Source organism: Trichechus manatus, unplaced genomic scaffold (assembly GCF_000243295.1).
Source record: "Trichechus manatus latirostris isolate Lorelei unplaced genomic scaffold, TriManLat1.0 scaffold00041, whole genome shotgun sequence".
Classification (NCBI taxonomy): Eukaryota; Metazoa; Chordata; class Mammalia; order Sirenia; family Trichechidae; genus Trichechus; species Trichechus manatus.
The window spans coordinates 5,706,814-5,726,615 of NW_004443977.1; the positions used below are offsets into that span (position 1 = coordinate 5,706,814).

The window sequence follows — 19,802 nt, forward strand, 5'->3', positions numbered from 1 at the left end:
ACCATGGTCCCCACAGCCCTCTGCCCAGCAATTCAGTCCCTCAGGGAGTTTGGATGTGTCTATGGGGCTTCCATGACCTTTCCTTGTACAAGTTGTTTATTCTGCCTTTTGATGAAATAAAAAGCAACTACATAACCACATTCTTGTAAGCTGTCTTTGCAAATAATTTCCAAACTAAAATTATTTAACATGAATAAGTTATTTACGTAAACATAAATTCTGTATATGCCAAAATGATATATCCTTTAAAGTGTGTCAAGCCACTATCTTTATAAAAACTTATGCTTTATTTCATCTTTCTTACTTTTCACATTTTCTATATTTTAAATTTTGACTGAAGCTTTCATTTTGCAGAAATATAGGTATGAACTACTTATCTTATTAAAACTGAGAGATTCTTTTAGCCCAGACGTATTCTTGATCTTATCTACCATTTCATGAAGCTTTCCTTTTGCCCTGATCCTATTACTTTTTTATAGGTAAGCAGCGCAATTCCCAAAGTACTTCTTAACTCAAAGTCATTAAGGTAGCTCTGGCTACCTGAACAAAGCCCAGACTGCATACTAATGCAGCTTATGAACTCTGGGGCTACAGTATTTTTTTAAAAGGAAGTTTTTCCTATTCAGAAAGGTGTTCCTTTATTCTAAATCGTGAGTAACCACTCTTGCCTCCTAACTCATAAAAGCATATATATCAATGGATGTATATTTTCATTTTTGAGCTGTATGAACCACTGATGATGTCTGTGAATTTATATTAAGCGTAGTCACTTTTCTTACTTCCAGAAGGAAAAAAGGATCATAAAAATGAGAGGAAGCAGAAAAAATAGGCTTTCTTGAATTCATAGCCACACACAAATGATTAGCGAACACAATGAAGCTGGACTAAAGTTTCATAATGGACTGTTGTTAAATGTCTAAAGGGGGAACGATTATCCCTCCCCAGAAGGCCACAGAATTTCCTGTCTCTTGAATTTGATCTTATAGGCAAACATTGTTTCTAAAACTGCCATATACAGAGAAGCAGGCCTCTTCGGTAACCTACAAATCTACCACTGTTTTCTTTCTTTGCTGTACGAATTCACACACTTTGTGTGATGAAAGTGAAGATATAACTGTTTTATGATTTTTTTTTTAAATTTTAAGTAATCTTGATTTTTCCGTAATACTTTAGTCTTAGTATTTATCCTCTAAGTATATGCATTTTTTCAGAGAGTCTCTTAAAGACTTCCAAAATTTTCTTATTCCTCTCATATTCAGCATACTCCCCTACTTCCTATTAGAAATAGTACTGCAAATAGTTTACTTCCTCTGTATTACTTGCTTAGGGTAATTCTCAGAAGTGGGACCAGAAGATCAAAGTATGCTGGTTTATTTTTGTTCTTAGAGAATCTTTAGATCGATCCCTGCTCAACTGAAATCAAAACAAAACAAAAACACCCTACTGCACCTTCCCCACCTCACTGAGCCAAGTCCGAAGTAAAATGTCTGACACATTACCCCAGCAATTCCCCTAGGTGCTGAGGACTTATAAAACTTCCACAAGAGATAAGAAATGAGAAGGCAGTATTAAACTGAAAAAAGAGGTTAGGCTAAAGGAAATTCCGAAAGCAGGATACTAAAAGAACAGATCAATAAAACATGTTTTATTTTTTTGAAGGCTACTTTGCATCTTTAGATGCAATTTTACCTTATCCATATTCTCTCTCGGAGATGGCTAAAATTATTTATTATATATCTTCTATTCCTCCAACCTAGTCACTCCTTTAATTACCAAAATTCACCCTTGTAGGAGGGTGGTTATTAGCCATCTGTGAGGCACTGGCACCAAAAGCTAGAACTAAAATGAATCTCAGCCACAGACTTGACCTAGAAGAGGGAACTTTTCCTATCTGTAGCTTGCATTTCTATAAAATATCTGTAAGACAAAATATCACCTTATAAAATATCTGAAAGATAAATATGGTGAGAAACAATGACTGATATGATAGTATAATTACAGCCTGTTCTCAAAATCTACACAGGCTCAGCCCATTAACTATGTAAGATACTGTACATATTTAATGTAGGAAAAAGAGGCTTTAACCAAGACAAAAGATTTTTAAACAGAAAATTTTGGAGCCAAAGGATCCAAATTCTTATTGTTAATTTGTTTAAATGAGTCAATTATCCTACACAATTACAGAAAAATTTAAGATGTAATGTCCTACTGAAAATCCCTTTTTTCTGGAAAATTGTATGAAAAGTTAATATTAGAGTTTCTGTATAGGTAACCCAGTTCAGGCTTTGTCTACCAGCAAATAATATCCTCAAACACAAGACCTACTTTTAATAATTCATAAATCTTTACAACTAATTTTGAAAGCTTTGGTCTACCTCATCTTTCTTTAATATAGATGTGTTTCAGATAGTTTTTGAATAGCTCTGAAACATTTTTAAAATCAAACTGAGACGCCTGACACTGAGAAAAACATAGAAAACTGTGAAAAATACATATTAGGGAAGAAGTTATTTGAGGGGTTTTTCTTTCTTTTATAAACCCCAATAACTATTTAAAGTAATTGTTCCAAACCTTGAACCTATTTCTCTTGGGACTCTGTATTAGAAAACATGGGGATATGAACTTCAATAAGAGATTCCATCCATCCTTTATCCTAAAAGAACCTTTGAGAGTATGTTATTCACCACTGTGAGAATCACCAAATAGCACACTATTAAGTCAGCTTGAGTCCATCAATGATTCTATAAAAATGGCATGGCCAAGCCATTAAAGTGACAAAACGTTCATTTCTTAAAGAAGGCAAATTTTATGGAAATGAATGATGTAGCCTGTACATGTAACCAAGTGCAAGTTCAGCATATTCACAAGAATTAGATTCAAAGTTAAATGGTAAATGCCTTAACATTCAATATTTCACATAGCTTCTTTATTACCGAGACCTTATTATTATGAAGATCTTTTCTTTCCTATAACCACTTGCAAGGTTTCTAGTGAAGGTTCAGTACAAAAGCATCTACAATCACGGAACCATTTTAAATGAATTTTAACATCAAGGCTCGTAAGATGTGCCACAGATTTAAAAGGAAAAGAAGGTACAAAAATAGGTGAGTGAGACACAGCGAAAAACTTTTTTTTCTACGTAAATGGCCAATCAGTCTAATTGCTAATCATACTTCTGAAACTGGTAATGACTGGGAAGGACCAATAACAGAGATTAATGAAGTCTTTTAAAAAACCAAACAATAGTTTAGCTTAACTGGTAAAAAAAACGCCTGTCTTGAGCATTATGTTCTTTTAACAACTATCCATATGGGATCAAATAGACAACAGCAACTCGAAATATTAGGTAGGAACCTTACAGAGCAGTGAGTTTATGTTAATGAAGGAGGAATAACTCAGAAAAAGAGGGTGAGAATGGATGCGCAACTAGAAGAATTAATGTCACTGAATTGTACACGTAGAAACTGTTGAATTGGTGTATGTTTTGCTGTGTACATTCTCAACAACAACAACATAAATAAATAAAATCAAAACTATAAATAAATAAGAGCAGCTTTGGTCTAAGCACAAGGAGAAAAAACAGAGGTTGATGAGAAGAGGTGCCATGGCATTGCTAGTCATAGTCACTTAGCAGGATCAAACATTATCAGCGGGGATTAGCCTCACAAGAAAAAAGTGGTAGCTGCATTTAAACAGGACACGAATATCAACTGCTGGAAAGGAACTGTTTTAGAAACTAAATCAACTTCACACTACAGATTAAATTAATAATTTAAGATCTTGATAAATCAAGCATTTCTACCATAAAACCTTCAAAGCACAAAGCCATAAAACAAAGTTTATAAAAACTAATTCTAATCCATCATTTGCTTCTTGAAAAGCAAGTTTCATTAAAAATACCCACTATTCTTTTTTTGCAACTTTTTTTTTTAAGTAATTATAGATTGGCAGGGGATTGTAAAGAAATGTACAGGGAAGTTCTGTGCACCTTCCACCAGTCTCTCCCAATGTTAACATCTCACACAACTATAGCACAATATGAAAGCCAAGAAAGTGACATTCGTACAATTTATGGGACGTATTCAGATTTCACCAGTTATACGAGCACTTGTGTTGTGTGTGGGCGTGAGTGTGTGTAGATTAAAGGCAAGAAATTTTATCACGTATGCAGCTTTATGTAACCATAATCAAGATACTCCATTATATCATCACAAGACTCCCTCACGTTACCCCTTTATAGCCACTATTCTTTTCTAAAGAATTACTGTATTTCATGCAAATAACACTTGCCTTCTGCGTTTGTTTGACAGCCATGCCCTCCTCCCATAAGACACCCTCAGAAGCGCTGCCATGACAATCCCTTTCTACACATTGCTGTAAAAAAAATTAGCATAGCGTGCTTATGAAAATATCTCGTAGGGGGTGGGCACAGCCATCAAACAAATGCAGAAGGCGTGCGTTATCTGTGTAAAAACACGGTAGTTAACAAAAATGGCCACTTCAATGTCCTATTTTAGCCATCCTGTCAGAAGTAGATCCTTTAGCTACTGAGGAGTAGAGAATAACCCTGTATGAGCTTTCTTATTTTGCTTTAAATTCTAGAAAAAGTGAATCCAAGGTGAAGAAAGGCAAACAAGTGATGGTAGGAAAGGTGAAGCTAGGGAGCTTGAAAGGTGACAGGTAGTTCTGAAGGTGGTGGTGGTGTCTGACTCCTGAGAAGAAGGGGGTAATGGGGGAAGATTTCCAGTAGCGGTTTAGATAACAGCATGTGTAGTCACCCCAAATCAGGTAGTACAAGGCAGTCTAAATATCCCAACAATTTACTAAAATATACTGGATTAGCTAAGAAAGCAAGAGTGTTATACAGGTAAATTTTTAAAAAACCATTGAAAGAAAAACTACTTCTATTTCATATACCTACCCTGCAGTATATTTAAAACAAGTGTTTATTAAGAAGTTAAATATATCATATAAAGCAGCTCTGGTGATGCAGTAGTTAAGTGCTCAGCTGCTAACCGAAAGGCTGGCAGTTTGAACCTACCAGCTGCTCCGTGCAAGAAGTATGTGGCAGTCTGTTTCCGTATAGATTATAGCCTTGGATGCCTTGTGGGGCAGTTCTACTCTGTCCTACAGGGTCACTATAAGATGGAAGTGACTCGAAGGCAACCAGTTTGGTTTTTTGGGGGGTACCTCATATAACAGAAATATAGATTACTTAGGCTTAAAAGTCTACTATATAAATCCTTTTACTCTTTATTAAAATAGTTGGCATAGTAGGAAAAACCTTTTAAAACCAGAACATATTTGCATACATTTACCAAGAACATCTAAATGATACCATTAATATGAAGCTTTTCAAAACACACTGACCAACCAGAGGGAAGAAAAATTAGCATTAAGTTCTTTAAATAATTATTGGCAGCAATGCACTATAAGAAATGAAATTAGCCTACTTAATTTATTTTGTAATTCTCCCAAATCCAAATACTTACATTCAAATTTTAGGATCCAGCATCCATTGAGAATCCCAAGCATACATTTCAGGGTACTTTGAATTGTGTCACCAGGAACAATGACATGAGTTACTAGAATACAAAAAAAGCAGTAAGGAAAACAGAGATGTAAACCAAAACGATTCTTCAATTAGCCTGCTCTTTATAACTAGTCAGACTATATCTTACAAACTAATACCTGAATTTACTTCAAAGGCATCAATTTTTACACTTAAGCACAAGAATTCTTTTATTTAGCATCATTCTCTCACTTGGCCACCAATATGAAAAGTCAGATCATAAACCATAAATTTTAAAGCCATATTATTAAACACAATTTTTTCCTTAAGTTTTCAATTGTAACTAAGGAATTACAGCAATGCATAATTTATTTGTCATCAGCAAACATATAAATTTGCTCTTCTGACATATCATTCTGTCCTAAAACATGTGTAAAGCTTTAAACTTTTAATTTCCTAACTACATTAAACCTATAAGTAATTTATAATTGTACAATTTAAATTTATTGCATATTCCAATAGCTAAAACACATACACATTATCAAAGTGAGTTCTCTAAAAGGAGTTATGTACTTAAAAAGTCAAAATCCTCACCTGTACTATCAAACTCAGCACATTTTTTTGCCTTAAGAATTGCTGCAAGCTCACTGAGCATTTTCTGTTGTTCTGAGGAAAGGCCACTGCCTATAAGAACAAGTGGCCTATCACTACGTTGACCAGTGTTCATCTGTTCATGAAAAAGGAAAAGCCAGAGTGTTACAAACATTTAAAGACTAGAGAAAAGCATTAAACTGACTTTCACTTGATACAAGCTTGAATGTCATTACTTAGCTTATTCTATTTAGTAATTTCCAAAAATTTCCATTGATGAATTATTTTTCTATTTCTTTATTTTCCCCCAGTAAGTAACATTATCTGTGATAGCCCTCTATACACAGGACATCTTGCTTCCTTGATACTAATTTGGATCTCTCTAGAGTTTTACGTCTTCATGCAGTCACCAGTAAGCCTTTTTTTTCTGTTTTGTTTCAAGTAATCCAAAATATTCAAATTATCAATTTCCTAACACCACGCTGCTAACTTATTCCAATGGAATTACCTTCAACTTGGTCAGTTTAGTTTAAACTAAGATTATCTTAGTGAAGAAAAATCAGTCTTAGAACACTTAAGGCTTCTAGAACAATGGTGACCCAAAGATAGAAAACATATTTTTTAACATCAAAGCAGTTACCCCTCTCTAAATATCACTTCAATTCTATTCTGACACTAACTGTAATGCAGTTGCTCTTCTTCTGACCCTAACCCTCCAGAGCTAGTTCAGATCTCACAGGGTTAAAGGGCACAGTCCTTCAGATTGCCAAACCTGCCCAAGATTTCAGATACCAGCTACAAGTTTAAGGGTTCCCAGGCCAACCACACTTCTGCCCAACTGACTACAAATTCAGGGGTTCCTCCCACTCCCTCAGTGGAAGCCCTGGGCGGCAAAAACGGTTAAGCACCCATCTACTAGTTGAAAGGTTGGTAGTTCATACCCACCAAGAGGCATCTTGGAAGAAAGATCTGGTGATCTGCTTCCAGGAGGTCACAGCCTTGAAAAGCCTATGAAGCAGTTCTACTCTACACATTCAGGGTCACCATGAGTCGGAATCGACTTGATGGCAATTAACAACAATTACTACTCCCACAAGATACCAGTACAAGTTCAGCGGTCCCCAGGACACCTGTGCTTCTAACCTGCTGGCTAAAAATTTAGGGGTTCCCTCTATCCCCTTATGTTTAATAATTTGCTAGAATGACTTAGAGAACTCAGGAAAGCGTTATACTTACAATTATAGTTTTACTATAGTAAAGAGGACACAAAAGAAGTGAGTCATAGGACAAGGTCTGGGAGGATCCCTAACAGGGAGCTTCCATGTCCCCAGGCATGCATTACCCTCTGGGAGCACTGTTATCTATCATCAACCAGAAAGTTCAACTGAGCTTCAGTGTCCAAAGTTTTTATTGAGGTTTCATGGCATAGGCATGGTTGATAGAATCACTGGTCACAAGACTGAATTCAATCTCCAGCCCACCCTTCACTCCCCTGAGGTCTGGAGTCTGGCTGATATCCCATGGCCAGCCTGTCTAGTACCCTCCATGAATAACAAAAATATTCCAGTCACTCAGGAAATTCTAAGGGTTTCAAGGCTGCCTCCCAGAAACAGGCACAAAGACCAAATTCTTTAGGTAGATTCTTTCACCCTACACCCTCAAAACCAAGAAATAATAAAAACACACAAGAGAATTCGAAAGTCAGGAGATCAGATCCACAAACAGTAGTAACTCAATGCATCTCTCATGGGAAGGAAAGAAATGCTCTAAGAAAGACTAATTTTTTACTTTAATATCCAGACTTAAACTTACAGGAGACAAAACAGAGAAAAATAAAGGGAAGGCAACAATGGGTAGCATCAAATGCAGAGATGAGACGTGAAAGATTCAAGGGGATACTGGTTATAACAGCAGCCAAGAGAAATTTAGAAACTAAAATTGAACTGGGAGTCAGGCAACATCTATAAACAGACCAATCACAATAATTCACTCACTAGTATACTATACTAATATAGTAGTACAATTCATTCACTTGTATAGGACACTAGTATAATTCATTCACTTGTATACTAGGGAAGTATATCAGACATTTTTGAAAGAATTCCATACAAAAAAATTATGTGATAATATTCCAGCATTTAAAAAGTTCAGCTACCTGAATTACTTATTCCCCCCAAGATTCAAATAACAAAGGTTTTACTGGGTATGCTACATATTTACATCACATTTCTGTATCTGTATCTTTCCTATTCACTAAATTATAAGATGATGGAACCATATCTAACATAAACTCTGTAAACACTCTGTAACATGAAAACAGTTCAGTGTACCTTAATGGATCATTCAATTACTATATAATACTAAAAAACAGTATTTTTAAAATCCTTGTCAGTTACACTGACAAGTGCCATAAAAATAACTCTAAATGGAAGATATTACTTCTCAATTTATATAACTACACTTTAACTATAAATTAGTTCTCTACACAAAATACAAGAGTGAAAACAACAATTCTAAGTACAGCCTATGATACTATTTCCACCAACACAAGGAAAGCAGAAAAGTGGGTCAAGCATTTTCCTATCACAGTTTTTTTTTTTAATTTCAAAAGAATAGAAACTGGGACTAATTTCTCATAATTAAGGAATGCTATAATAAAACAAAGCAAACAGCTGCCAAAGCCACATGTCTGATTTGGGGTGAGGGCAATGGAATAGCATTCGATTTGAATAAACAGAGGTCTCAGAATCATGAGGCTCAAAAGAAGTTCAAAAAAACATCCAAGAGTTCAACATTCTACTCTAGAAAGAAAGGTTAGGTGTTATGTACATTGGCATTAAACAAACTCTAATCTATATAGAACTTTTTCTTAAATAAAATTACTAGTTATTCTTAATGAGTTTACCAAATAAAAATAGTTTAAAAAAAATTCTGGAAACAATAAAAAAGATAACCTGCTCAAAAGGGATCACAGTCAAAGATGTCCTAAAACGAACACAGCATCTTTTAAGTTTCTTTGGAAGACCAAAGAAGAACTGATGTATCTGAATTATGGTGTAGGTGAAGAATACTGAATATACATACCATTGACCATCAGAAGAACAAAGAAATCTGTCTTGGAAGAAATACAGCCAGAATGCTCCTTAAAAGCAAGGATGCAGAGACTTCGTCTCACATACTTTGGACATGTTATCAGGAGGGATCAGCCCCTGAAGCAGGACATCGTGCTTGGTAAGCAGAGAAGGTCAGCGAGAAAAAGGAAGACCTTCAACAAGATGGAATGACACAGTGGCTGCCACATGGGGCTCAAACATAGCAACAATGTGAGGATGGCGCAGGACTGGGCAGTGTTTCGTTCTGTTGTATGTAGGGTCGCTATGAGCCAGAACCAACTCAACAGCACCTAATAACAACGACAAACTTTCAGAAAGCTCGCTTCTCAAATTTATAGTAGTGCTTTCCAAGCATCAGTGACCTTTACTTGAAATGTAAAAAAAAAAATTCAAATAGGGGCAGAGAAATTCAAACCCTACCCACTTATTACTCCTTCCCTTGTGCATGACGCTCCCTAGAGCAGCTCCTCAGAATGGCTTGGCAATCACTGATTTGAAGGATTTCAGCCTCTGCAACCCAACACTTATGCTTGTTTCCAGCATAAAAATATATCATAATGGGACTGCAGTCCTCATTCATGCATCAGCATACACTTATTGACTACACACTCTAAGCCAGACACTGTTCTAGGTGCTGAGGCTACAGTAAATAACAGTCAAGTTTGCTCTCACAGAGTTTATATTCCAGCTGGGAGGAAAAAGAGAATAAAATAAAATACATTATACAAGATGATCAGTGCTATGGTAAAAGTAAAGTAAGGCAAGGGAGATAAGAATTCTTGGAGATGGCTATTTAATATATGATGGTACAAAGACCTCTTGGATAAGATGCCACTGCAGCAAGATGTGAAGGAAGGAAGCATGCCACATGGCATCTGACTTCTTACATTTATTCCTGATAAAGAAAACAGCTGGTACAAAGGCCTTGAGCTGTGAGCATGTTTGAGGGATTCAAGAAACAGCAAGGTGGCTCATTTGTCTGGAAAAAAGTGAGTGCATGGGAGTTTGGCAGCAGGTGGAAGAAGGCCGATTCCAGACCTTCCATTTTAAGTATTGCACATAAAGAAACTACTCTTTCAATTCAGAAGGACTTGATGTCATTCATTAGTCTTCTTCCTTAGGTAAGTATATACTATTAAGAGAGTAAAAAATGATACCACAGGCCAGGTCCCTGTAACATGCAAAAAGTACAGTTTCTTAAATGTTATAAAAACACAAAGGTAGCTGGGAGGTAGAACTGAAAAGAGGATAAGCACTTTGCTCTTTTCTGAAGGGCACTGCCATCTTCAGACTCCAAGAATACCATTAAAAAAATCTTTATTTTTGAAACATTTAAAATAATCCTTTTCCAGCTTTTAAATAAAAGGAACACTGGCAAATGATAAACTCAGTTATGCCATGCTCTGCCAGGAGAGTTCAAGTTCAAATGAATAAAATAAGCATTGATTTAGAGTCGCTATGTATGGTGAGACTGAATGAGCACAGACCTAAGATTTAACAAATTTGAGTTCTAACTAGTCCACTCAACTTTTTATGATTGGTTAACCTAACCCTGGGCAAATCACAACCTCCCCAGGTCTTGGTTTTCTCAGCTGCAAAAGGAGGAAATGGAACTGCTGATTTCTAGGTTTGTTCCCAGTTCATTACCAAAACTATAGTTAGGGGCACACTTACAAGGCTGAAGTCTAGAGCAGAAGACAAAGGATTTTCAAACTATTAAGATAAGTAGCCCATGACAACATCTATGACCACATCAAACTGTAAATACTTTATGCTACCTCTTCATCTTAAACAATGGAATCACTACTACACTGCCTTTACTAGTAAAGAAGTTACCTCTGAACGGTCCCAGGTATCAACTTATTCCTTGCTCTCATGTTCCTCCATCTGAGCAGTTAGTAACAAGATACATGAGTCTACCACCTAACCTCTAAAATCCTTTTTCTTACCCTCCATCTGCACATCACTATCACTGTGTGTACTTCCAGTCTCCACCATTTCTCACCTGGACTCTTATTACAACCACCTCCTAACTAACTAGCCTTTGGTGTCTTCCACTTTTAACTACCCTCTACACAGTCTCATTCCATTTAAAAACACTCTGGGGGTACCCCAATAACTAGAGAAATAAAGTCCAAACTCCTTATCAGCAAATTCAAGGCCTGTCACAATCTAATCCCAACCCAGCCCTTTAGCCTCAATTCTTCTTTAACGTATCTTCTGCTCCTCTCCCAACAAACTCTACAATTTCTCAAATTTCTAAGGTCCTTTATGCCTTCTTGTCGCCGAACAGCTGTTCCCTAGATTAAGAATGCCATCTCTACCTTTATACATGGTTGCAGTAGGTAATGGCTGTCCACTCAAGTCCAGTCCTCATTTCCTCCATACTAAAAGAATCCCGATTTTGTTCAGGTACCCATCCTTCAAGGACTGACCCTATCCCCAACTTGATGGCAAAACCAATCATGTGACCCAGTTCTGACCGATAAGATGTAAGGGGAAGTCTACTGGAAGGTTTTTGAAAATGGCTCTCGTCCCTATTTTTCAGCTGGGCACAGTCACATTTGGAATTGTGGCAATCATCCTAACCATGAGGAGAGATTAGTGAGGACAAAGCTGTCACACTGCGGACGGCAAAGCAGAAAGATAGAAAGGATTTGGGTCCTTGATGCAGCCACTAACTGCTGAATTAACTAAATGCAGAGTTATCCTACATTGAGATTAGCTATTACACAAGAAAATAAATTCTTTAAGCATTTAATAAAGGTTTTCTCTTATTTGCAGCCAAAAGCATTCTATTAGATTCCCTGCTAAGCTTTTACCCTTAAAGACTTAGATCACCTACTCTGTCACTTTTGCTATGAGGCTCTCCCTAATCCCTACTGAAGTCAGCTTCTCCCTTCTATATGCTTCTACTGCATTTTTATGGCCTCTATTTTAAATTTATTATAATGTACAGTAAAAGTTTTTTATATCTGTATTTCCCACTAACCTGTGGGACTCCTAAGGAATAGAAACTCCTTCTGCTTTTATCTCTAGCTTGTACCTTCCTCCTAATAAGCTCCAGGCCATATAACCAACCACATATGCAACATCTCCAAATGATGCCTAATATGTATAAAATTGGCAAACAGAACTATTAATTCCATCCCTGCAGTAGCAACTGGCTCCACCACCTACGCCATTATTAGTCATACTTATTCTACTCTTCCACTACACCTCATATACAATTGCGATGGTTAAGACTGTGTGTCAACTTGGCGGCCATGATTCTCCGTGTTTTAATGTAATCACTCCCATGACTGAATATACTGTGAGTAGCCAAGCAGACGTTCTGGCTTTTTGCTCTCTCTGGATCCTGCGGCTGCTACCTGTCGTCTCATCTCCCGTTCTTGGGACTTCAGCTGTCAGCTTATCTGCCGAACCTGGGATTCATCAATCTGCACAGCTTGTGAGTGGAAGCCCTGCTCTCCGACCTTCCGATCTTAGGCTCCCAGCCTCTGCAGCTGTGTGACTTGGGAGAGGCCTCTACCCTGATCCCCGGACTTGCGGACTTGGGACGTTCTAGCCTCTACAATCACGTGAGCTGTTTCCTTGATATAATCTCTCTCTCTATATATATCTATACATACTGGTTTTGCTTCTCTAGAGAACCCAGCCTAAGACAATAATCCATCAGAAAGCCTTGTTCGTATTAACACAAAAATATATACTAGTTACTTCTCATAATCTCACCACTGTTACCCTATTCCAGGTCATCACGGAATCTGTTTCCTGTCACAATGACAGCCCTAGGTGGTCTACTTGTTTCCTCTCTTGCCCCCCATCCCACAGGTCATCTTTTACAAAGCAGCCAGGGTAAACTTTCTAAAGCATAAATCAAATCACATCATTCCCTTGCAATTCTTCCAATGGTTTTCCAGTGCTCTTACATACTCACTAGTCTCCAGCAATAGCAACTTCTTTCTAACCTTAAAACAAGCCAAGCTCTTCCACTGAAGGGCCTATACACTTGGCATTCCTTCTGCTTCGAATGCCTGTCCTCCAGATAGTAACATAGCTACCTCCCCCTCATCATTCAGGTTTTGACTCAAATATCAGGTCTTTAAAGGCCCTCCCGCAACAACCCTAGCTAAGCGGTGTCCCTTCAGGAGCCTTCTATTCCCACCCAATTACACTGTACAAAATCTCTTCAAATCACTCTCTGAAATTCTTTTACATATGTTACTTTACATATTTACAGTTTGTCTCTTTCCTATCTCTCACTAGAATGTAAGCTCCTTGAGAATAAGAGTTCTATCAGTCATATTAATTGCTGTATCTGTGACACTGTGTTGCTAGAATGTTGCCTAAAATATATAAGGGGCTCAATAAATGTTTGCTGACAGACTTGTTGTTATTGTGTCTTTGAATCTACAGCAGCTAATTAACAGGAAGTGCTCAATAATTGTTTGGCAAATGAAAGCAATCTGCAAACTGGAAATTTTTCCATTACGTTACTTTTATAACCAATTTCAATGAAAGACATAAACGTCCCAAGGCTAAATCCATACTTACAACCGAGCAATGGCTAGCTGATGATGATTCATTCTTCTCTGGTAGCAGCAATAGCGATTTCATATCTTCACTGTCTGTATAATCCACAGGCCGCAGACCAAATATGTTACTGGTAAAATAAGTACAGATGGGTTTAAGTAAATAAAATGTGTGACTTGATTCTTAACTAAATGGATGCACCACTGGAACAATTTTTCAACTGCCTTTTTTAATATGCAATTTTAACTAAAAAAAAAAAACAACTCAGAATCTACATAAAGCAGTAAGGATCAAGAATCACAAGCTGCTGAATTCAATGATGAAAAGGTGTGAAATTTTAATTTGAGACCAAACCATAATAAAGCAGCTTTAATTGAATATACTGTTACTTACAAAATATATTAAATATATTGTTTCACAACTCTGTATTCTTCTGTAGTAACATTCTTATTTAAAAATATGGCTTTCATAATCATTAATCACTATGGGTAAGGTTCCTTCCACTTCAAATAAAAACCATTTACTGTAGTTATTACAGGTCACAAGTCCATATAAACAAATACAGAAATTAGATAAATTCACAACATAAGCATTTGGATCCACCAGAAGAAAAACTGTATCACATGAAAAACAATATAACAGTCAACAGGACACTCTTAAAATTTATTTTAATCTGTACCTACAATTTAATCTATAATAATCTTGGCCATTATAGCACAAACCGGCAAGGCTTAGGGAACAATTTGATGCAGACTTCTCAGCATGTACTAATTCACGAGTCACAGAACGTTACGCTGGAAAAGACTTTAGAGATCATGGTACAACCCCATTATCTTATAAATGAGAAAACAAAAACAGAGAGGTTCTGATGACTTAGGGTCACCTTTTCTTTGTTCATTTCAATAATACTGCCCATTATTAAGGAGCCCTGGTGGAGCAGTGGGTATGCACTTGGCTGCTAACCGAAAGGTTGGCAGTTTGAACCCACCAACTACTCTGTGGGACACAGATGTGGCAATCTGCTTCTGTAAAGATTTACAGCCTTGAAAACCCTACAGGGCAGTTCTACTCTGTCCTATAGGGTCACTATGAGTTGGAATCAACTCAACAGCAGTGGGTTTGAGGTTTTTTTGGATCCATCATTAATCTTTCAATGATAAGTAAATTTTTAAAACTATATAACACTTGTCTACTAATTTCTCCATTTCTTGCATATGGTTTGAAAACATGATTTTACTATATTATTGACACAGTGGCTGCAACACTGGGCTCAAACACAGCAACAATTGTGAGGATGGCGCAGGACCAGGCAGTGTGTCGTTCTGCTGTATACAGGGTCGCCATGAGTCAGAGCCGACTCGACGGCACCTAACAACAAACTACACATAACAGCAGTAAGTTTTTTTTTAAATGAGCATATTTCTTTTTCTAATCTTTTCTGATTTTTAAAACGACCGTCTATCCATACAATGGCCGTTAAAGTTCACATGAAAAAGCAATGTGTAAGCAGGATATAAAATGATATACATGGTACAATACCAATTTTGTAAATTGTATTGCATGTATAGGAAAAAAAGATCTGGAAGGAAACAAGGTGAAACATTAGGAGAAAAGGAAGGCAGAAGGTGTCAACTCTGTTTGATTCTGCAGAGAAGTCACGTACAGGAGGGCCATAAGCATCTACAAGGTTTAGAGACAAGATCATTAATGATCTTGGTGAAAGTGGTTTTGATGGCAGTGAGAAAAGAAGCCCAGAGAAAAGGATAATAGATGAATCACAGCAAATGTTTCCTAATGACTGCTATTCATGACTATCAGATTTAATCCCTCTTTCTTCTTTGGACCTCAAAACCAATCAAACTCGTGCCGTACTGGATAAACACTGACACATTAGCATATTCCCTTTCACGTCCAGTAACCTACCTCCAGCAAGAAAAAATTTCTCCAGTCAAGGTATAATACAATCGACTGTACTTAAGTTTTCTGATTTACAACATGACACAAGTCAATATGCTGGGATTTGGATCTTTTCAAATTCTCATATGATTAGAGCAGGTAATCTCTTAGCTTATTTCAAAAGGTATCTTATCTCATCCACTATACTTGATACGTGTCAATTTCATCCCTGACATTATTATGCCCGTGTACTAACTACACAACACGTATGCCAAAAACATGACAATCAAAAAACAGAAATGAGTTGAAAAACCAGTATCATAGGCTTTAGACCACCAAGTACAAAAATAAGCAAAGAAATCTGTCACACTACTATGCCATCAAAAAAAAATCACTGCACACACAAATTTTGTTTTAACAAAGACAAACTTAGATTTTATACTTAAAGAAATAATAAGTATACTTTAATGCACTGTAACTGGATGACAAGGCATAGTTATTTTATACCAGGGTTTCCAACATTTCTAACAAGTTCCTGCTGAGAATTTGCATTTCCAACAAGTTGCCAGGAAGTTATACATAGGAATCACCTGGGGATCTTGCTGAAATGTAGATTCTGATTCAGTATATCCTAGTGGAAATGCAAATTCTCAGCAGGGGTTCAAACTGGAACAAACCAGTTCAAAGCCCTGTTTTACACCAATACAAATAAAATCCACGGCAACGGCTTATGAAAACATGAAAAACTGTTAGATGAAAGTACTTCTTAAAGAATCATATTAGCTACAGTGTGGACTTTAAAAATAACTAATAAAACAATCGTCTGAACCAGTAAGATGCTATTATCTTCTAAAAACTACTTCATAAAATGACTAGCAGGATTTCCAATTAATATTAGAGTGTTTACTATCTCATACAGCCTTTAAACATGTGGTTTCTCCACTGATTACAGGTGGCTCCTGCTTATATACAATTTACTAAACTCTCAGTCCTCCAGTATTGCTAATGAACTGGAGAATGGCAAAGTACAAATACTAGAGACTGAAAGATAATTGGTAAAACCTCAGTCATGCATCATGGAGAAGGAGTCTGTTAAACCTATTATATTGTTTCTGCTTTGTCGTGGACCACTGGAATTTAGAATCAGACATAAGTTTAAATGTGGCACCTACAAAAAAACAAAGCAAGAGAAGATGAGGCATATGTTAGATTTCCCCTTTATCACTTGTCATAAAATAAAACTTTTCCATGATTTGAATGTACTAATACTTTTCTTAGATACTTAGTAATAGATTGAAAAATCAGTTTAAAATGCACACAATTTATTTATTTTTCTCTTTTTAAAAATAGTTAATACATGGAGGAAAGTTACTTGTCTTACATCAGGGATTATCAATGTGATTGATTATTAATTGAAGTTAATGATAAATCAGTTATTCTCTACCACTATATAGGAAGGGTAATTTTTTTTTTGTAAATTTACTGCAACACTATGGACTCAAGATAGACATCAATAATAATTTTAATTTGGTATTTTATTAGAATCAGTTACAAGGGAGATTATAGAATGATCTTTTTTAAATGTACTTAAATACACACTGTTCACTTATTTCCTGGCATGACTTAACCTGAAGTCTTAACATAAACTAGGCACTTTGGAAAGACATAGAAGATTTAGAAAATACTGCCCTTGCCTGTAATCTTACTGAGGACAAATACTCATTCAACAAGTAAGCATCAAACTGATAAAGTATAAACCAAAGCATAAATAATGACGTGAGATGTGCGATGTGTTTTAAAGGAGGTAAAAAATACACACTGGCAAACAAAATGGCCTTGAGGCCAGACTAGAAACTGGACTCTGGTGGATGAATGTGGAGGGCCTGTAAAGGGAATGAGCACGGTGATTTCTGAAATGGATGAAACTGACAGAAGCATGCTTTCAGTCAAGGTTGAAGCCTTCTATCAAGGCTGAAAAGTCTAAACACTGTATGCTCAAGGATAAACCAAAACCTGCTGCGTCAATGCCAACTTCTAGTGACCCCACAGGACAGAGGAGAACTGCCCCATAGGGTTTCCAAGAAGCAGCTGGTGGATTTGAACAGCTGACCTTTTGGTTAGCAGCCTGAGCTCTTAACCACTGTACCACCAGGGCTCCATGCTCAAGGATAGGGGCCAAATAAAAAAAGGAAGTCTTAAGAAGATTACTTAAATAGTTAAATACAAGGGAGTACCTCAGAAAAAGATGCAAAATTGATGAAATAATCAGGCATAAAGCAATGGGCATTAGAGAAGGCACATATTAAATGATATGGACAATGCAACATCAAAATTAAAGCTATTTTCAGAATATAGGAAAACCTCAACATTTTAACTACTAAATCTACATGTAGTACTTGGGAGTAAATTAATACCTCTTACATGCACCATTTCTGAGAGTTCAATTTTTTTAACGCCCTATCAAAGGAAGCCTCTAATAATTCAGTGATTTCCAAATGATTATATACAGATAATATACTTTATCTATATTGAATCTGGAAAATTTTATTTTTCATAGTTATTGAAAAATTTTACATGCTCACTGACCAAAAGGATATCCTTCTCATTCAGAATTTTTTTCCCTTCTCCTCCACAACACAGTATACTAGCAAATTTTACCAGCTTTTCTTTTCTAACGTCTTCTTGACCTATTTCTTTACCTGCAATTTTAAATTATAATTATGAAAATGTTACTCACATAAAATTTTTGAAGAAATGACAAGATTTTAAACTTATTTACAGAAGATTTAAGTGTTCATAAGTTATTGCTTTTTGCTATCTAAAGGCTACTAAGAAAAACTGTTGGATCGTTGCTACAATATAGAATGCCAGACATCTACATAAACATGGATATATGTATTAATATACACATACAAAATGTACATATATCAGAACTAGAAATAATTATTTAATTCATATATACATATACAGATATACATATATTTAATAAAAAAAAAAAAACTCGTTGCCATCAATTAGATTCCAACTCATACTGACCCCACAAGACAGAGCAGAACTGCCCCACAGGGTTTCCAAGGAGCAGCTGGTGGATTCAAACTGCTGACATTGGGTTAGCAGATGAGCTCTGAACCACTGCACCACCAGGGCTCCATACATATATATATATATATTACACACACACACAAAACATACATGAAGTACACACAAAAAAAACCTACATGGAATAAGTAAATGTGTATATATGTACAACTGAAAAGTTACAAACATCACCTGGAAATTAGTTTGGCAAATATTCATTCATTTGACCAGTACTTTTTTTTCTTTTTAATGTAGTGGGCACTCTTTCAGACACTGAAGAACCCATGAGATAAAAGGCAGTTTCTGTCCTTACAGAGCTCAGTGGGGCAAAGCAGAGGGTAGCACACAGAAAGGACTTGGAAATTTGGCAAAACTTCTCAGACTTGAAGGGAGCAAAGAGGAAAGGAGGTAAAGAGGTTGAATAAGAGTATTCCCAGAGAGAGAAAAGTTTGTATGAAATTGAAATGAAATAGCATGGCAAATTACTAACAAAAAGAAAAAGAGAGAGAAGATAGGGAGGGGACAGAACACAAGGGGAGAAGAGAAGAGGAAAGAAAGGGAAGAAGAACGCACAGGGAAAGAAGGTGTTCCTGGAGATGTAAGCTGTGCCCAGATCATGTGGGAACTGGTAGGCCAGGTTAAACAGCTGGACTCTCTCCTAAGGCAACAAGAAGCCCTGAACAGCTCCCAGGTTTTAAGCAGTAGTTAAGAGCTGGGATTATGGAATCAGATTCAGTTCAAACTCCAGCTCTGCCACTCAATAGTTGTGTGACTTTAGACAAGTGACTTAACCTTTTCATGCCTGTTTTCTCATCTGTAAAAATGGGGACAATACTACCACCTACTTTATAGGATTGTTGCAAGGACTAAATGAATTAATATATCAAAAACATTTAGAGAGGGACTGAACTGCTGGGCGGAGGGCTGTGGGGACCATGGTCTCGGGGAACATCTAGCTCAATTGGCATAACACAGTTTATGAAGACAATGTTCTACATTCTACCTTGGTGAGTAGTGTCTGGGGTCTCAAAAGCCTGTGAGTGGCCACCTAAGATACTCCACTGGTCTCATCCCTT

The 19,802-nt window shown here is 36.6% G+C and overlaps 1 protein-coding gene across 7 annotated transcripts in view; it reads right to left on the minus strand.

Annotated features, from left to right (window-relative positions):
- BARD1 (BRCA1 associated RING domain 1) overlaps nucleotides 1-19,802 on the minus strand; it is a 94,498-nt gene that overhangs the window by 16,672 nt on the left and 58,024 nt on the right. For all 7 annotated transcript variants that reach the window (XM_023731267.1, XM_023731268.1, XM_004376286.3 and 4 more), the window contains 3 exons: nucleotides 13,774-13,882; nucleotides 6,107-6,239; nucleotides 5,493-5,585 (listed from right to left, as the gene is read on the minus strand). In XM_023731267.1, the coding sequence (XP_023587035.1) occupies nucleotides 5,493-5,585; nucleotides 6,107-6,239; nucleotides 13,774-13,882 (335 nt within the window). The remainder of the gene's footprint in view (nucleotides 1-5,492; nucleotides 5,586-6,106; nucleotides 6,240-13,773; nucleotides 13,883-19,802) is intronic.